General features: G+C 49.7%; 1 protein-coding gene across 1 annotated transcript in view; it reads left to right on the top strand.

Annotated features, from left to right (window-relative positions):
* Nucleotides 1-2519: 2519 nt before the first annotated feature.
* The window catches only part of EMH_0051280 (uncharacterized protein), a gene marked incomplete at both ends in the record, with an annotated part of 1823 nt that continues 222 nt past the window's right edge, over nucleotides 2520-4120 (top strand). The window contains 5 exons of the mRNA XM_013496732.1: nucleotides 2520-2712; nucleotides 2810-2900; nucleotides 3011-3089; nucleotides 3277-3552; nucleotides 3783-3877. Coding sequence (XP_013352186.1) covers nucleotides 2520-2712; nucleotides 2810-2900; nucleotides 3011-3089; nucleotides 3277-3552; nucleotides 3783-3877 — 734 coding nt within the window. The remainder of the gene's footprint in view (nucleotides 2713-2809; nucleotides 2901-3010; nucleotides 3090-3276; nucleotides 3553-3782; nucleotides 3878-4120) is intronic.

Below are 4120 nucleotides of genomic sequence, written 5' to 3'. Positions count from 1 at the left end.
ACGACAGTTTCTGCACTACATTCAAGCTGCGGTTACCTTCAATGCTGGGCTTCACCGTCTCAGGTATAAAGAGAATACGCAAGAGGTCATATTGGCGACGTGTTACAAACTGCAGGCCGTCGACTGGCCGATCTTTGCCCTCCACCAACACGGAATTCAGAGCGCACCAGTACCTGTACATACACCAGACAGCCTCAAAACGCATTCCTTCTGTTCTTGCTTTCATTCTGTTGCATTTGGTTTGGTGTTGCTTCTGCTGTGGTGGTTCTTCTGCTTCAACAGTAACGGCTGCAGCTGCAACATCTGTAACTGAAACAGCTACAACGTGAATAACGACAGCAGAAGCTGCGGCAGCAAAAGCTGCAACTGCAACAACAGGAGCTTCAGGCGCAACAGCGCCATCAGCACCTGCAGCAGCTGCACATACAGCAGCTGCCGCTGCAACAGCAGCAGCTGCTGAGGCCAATGCCTGTGAGCGTATTCGCCTGTTGCTATGCTCACCAAATGGCAGGATGTGTGAATGCGCGTTTGTCACAAAGTTGCATCAATTTGGTGCAGGCGGGGTTCTTGGGGTCAAGGCGAACTGCATGCAGCGGTGGCTCCTGGAGAATGAGTTCACCGACATGAAAAGTTCGTGTGGCTCGCAGCGTGCGGCCTTTAAGCGGATGCACTTTACATACAAGTTTGCCTTCATGGTGTTGATTGCAGTATTCGTTTATGAGGACTGTTGACTCCTCAGCAGATGGCAGCGACGGCCGCGCCATCTTCTCTGCTAGAAATCACCAGCTCTATCTTAACCTCATCACAGCTGAAAAGATAAACTGAGCAGCTGCACATGCACCGGAAACACAAAACCCGAAACTGTAAAACCTATGCAGACACTTCAGTGTATACGCAACGACTAGCCAACGGGGCGGCGGTCAGGCGAAGTGTATTCTCTCTTAGTCTCTGCATGAGCAATGAATACTTGAAAAATTAACAAATAAATAATACTCAAGTCATCAACAACACTTTCACCAACTCCAATGCACTCAACAGTCTGTGGGGCTGCTGGATGGACTGCCCAGGCGGGGCGAGCCCAAGAAGATGAACCCTGACAACTATCTCCTTTGCATGTCTGTTGTTTTTTATTTTCCTCTTCATATATTATACCTCAAATGAGGTTTACATAGAAGGTGTAGTAAACTCAAAACAAGGGTTCAGGTGGGCCCCTCCCTGGCTGGCGCGGTGGCAGCTGTTTGTTAGCAGAGTAAATCTCGTTGTTATTCTCGTGTGTACATTTTTTTTGATTTAAATAATGACACGGTCGCTTTTCGTTTGAAGCTGTTCTGTCGACAGTGTACACTGAAGCGCCGCCTCATCGCCTCAAGTGACACACCGCTACGGTGATCGCCTCCTTGTTGAACTGTCTGGCGTTTTCTCTGTTATAATGACAGCAAAACAAGAATTCATACGAAGAGGCCTCGTGCTTATCTTTGCGGGGCCCCCGGGGTCCGGCAAGGGAACCTATGGAAAGATATTTGCGAGGCGGTGGGGGGTCTCTCATGTGTCTATGGGTGATCTGATTAGAGCTAAGCTCGCTGCCGGCAGCTGTACATCTGCTGCGCCGCATAATGAAAGCTTTCAGATAAACAAAAGTCGCGTTGAGAGCGGTCTTTTGATTCAAGATGCTGTTGCCGCCGAGCTGTGCAAACGACACATCCGCAGCGCCAGCAAACAAACCTCATGGATCCTCGATGGGTTTCCCCGAACCCTACAGCAGGCAGAAGCGCTGCGTACATTTGCACCGCCGCATGCATGCATCAACTTTCATATGCCTGCTGAAATACTCCTAAAGAAACTCTTGGGACGGAGAATATGCACAACGTGCGGGGAGAACTTCAACGTCGCCGATATTGATAAACCTCCGTTCAAGTTGCCAGCCATCCTGCCAAAGAAGGAATGTATGCGCTGCGGTGGAATGGCAGAGCTAATTCAACGCGATGACGACACAAGGGAAACTATTCAGAAAAGGCTTGACGTGCATGAACAGCTCACCAAACCCATGCTAAACCACTACAACAAAGAAGGCGTATTGTTGAATTTTGAAATCGTGAAGGGTATCGAAGATGTTCCAAGACTTGAAGAGTCAATTTTTTCGTTTCTGCGCAAGAAATACCGTGAAATGCGGTGCTTTGGAGTGCAGTAACGCGAACGAAAAAGAGCCTTCAGGTGGATGTGATGAGGCGACGAGCTCAGAACCGTTGCCGTGTCATTTATTTTGCTTTCCCTCAGAGGGTTTTGGAATATGCATATAATTTCAAGGCATGTTCAGCGGGACAGTAACTAATTTCCGCATTACTGGGTTTTAGCTGTTTCAAGGATTTCAAGGCGGTTGAAGGCGCGTTCTAACAAACAGCGGGGTGTATGCACAGATCACGTTTCTGAACATGAGGACCCCTCGATTGTGGAATATGCACGCGGGTGAAGGGAACATGGGGAATCTTTGTGTGAATTTTTCGCCTTATTGCCGCTTGAAGATGCATTTCGGGCTGCTGATGATCGCTGGCCTGCCTCTTGCCGTTTCAAATACTTCGGAAATTGCTCAGCGATCCGGCAGAATCCGAGCGGCTCACGAGGAAAACCTCCGACGTCTGATAGAGAATGATGGAGAATATCCCAGATTCGCGTTACCGGACTCGACAGCAAACAGCAAAGGCGAGGAACTGAAATGTAAGAAACCTAATTTTCAGCCGCCAGTGCGGACCTTGCCTATCGTTCAACACTGTTGCAGCTCCAGGGCCACCGTCTCTGCCGAAATTTGTTGAAGGTAAAGACCTCTTTATCTTCATTTCCTACGCTGTACTTCATGCATTCAAACACAAGTTCCTAGAGAAGAGTACAACGACTTCAAGCAATCCGTAAGAACAGCAATGGCGATTCGGCTCGCCCCTTCACTGCATAGGAAAGCTCCTTAGGTTCAAGCCCTCACGAAATTGCTGAAACCTGAAAGCGTGAATACCCTGAAAAGGCTCACAACAGCAATCGTCAACCAGTCAAAGAGAGAAGCGGACGTGCGGAGCTACGGCGTCCCTACCGACAAACTCACGGTCAGTACGCGGCGCAGGTGAAGAGGAACACACCACAACCCACGCAACCACGCATGCATGCATGCATGCATGCANGTACGCGGCGCAGGTGAAGAGGAACACACCACAACCCACGCAACCACGCATGCATGCATGCATGCATGCATGCAAGCATATGAGGACTCCTTGATTTCAGACTTTCGTTCAGTCTGCCTCGTCAGCTCTTCCCTCTTGGCCTGAGGATAAAGAGCAGAGCAGCGGCAGCTCCTCCTGGGTGGAGCAGTTTCCCTCAAGTTTTGCAGCGTCGGCGCTGCAGCAGCTGACACCTCTACAGCAGCAGCAGCAACAGCAGCTACTGCAGCAGCAACTACTGCAGCAGCAGCTACAGCAGCAGCTACTGCAGCAGCAGCTCGCAAGCATACCCCAGTCACTGGAAGTTTCTGCTCCTGGCTCCGCCTACGCGCAGAGCACGCCTACCGCGCAGGTACTTTCTGTTTGATAAACTGCTGCTATTCCTGCTGCTGCTGCTGCTGCTGCTGCTGCTGCTGCTACTGCTGTTGCTGCTCATATTGCTGTTGCTGCTGCTCCTGTTCCCGCTGCTGTCCCTGTAGGCGTTGTTCCTGCTGTTGGTGTTGCTGCTGCTACTGCTGCTGCGAGGGCGTCAACTGCTACAGCCTCTATATGCATATTTTGTGAATGCTTTCTCCCCCGCAGGAGCTGAACTTCAGGCAGTACCCCGCAACTGCTGCGTATCCTCTGCTTCCGTACATACAGCCGACTGTACCTGCTGCAGCATTTGCCTCGCAAGCGTGAGCTATCAGTTGTTTTGTTTTTCTTTTTCGCTCAAGTGCATGCATTTCTACTTCGTGCAGACCCGTCGAGTTCACAAACCCCATGCAGCTCGGAGCATTTGATTAAACAAAAAGTTTGATTAACTTCAGCTGCATGCATATTATATTTTATCTGCAGCTGAAACTTTTTATTATAGATGTTTTGTTGTATTATGTTGCGGACAGCACTGCATACATTATACTATGTGGAATATATGAGAA

This window comes from Eimeria mitis, genomic scaffold, assembly GCF_000499745.2.
Source record: "Eimeria mitis Houghton genomic scaffold, Emh_scaff2266, whole genome shotgun sequence".
Taxonomy (NCBI): Eukaryota; Apicomplexa; class Conoidasida; order Eucoccidiorida; family Eimeriidae; genus Eimeria; species Eimeria mitis.
Note: the sequence above shows the minus strand (reverse complement) of the source record. Positions and strands in the feature narration are given on the sequence as shown.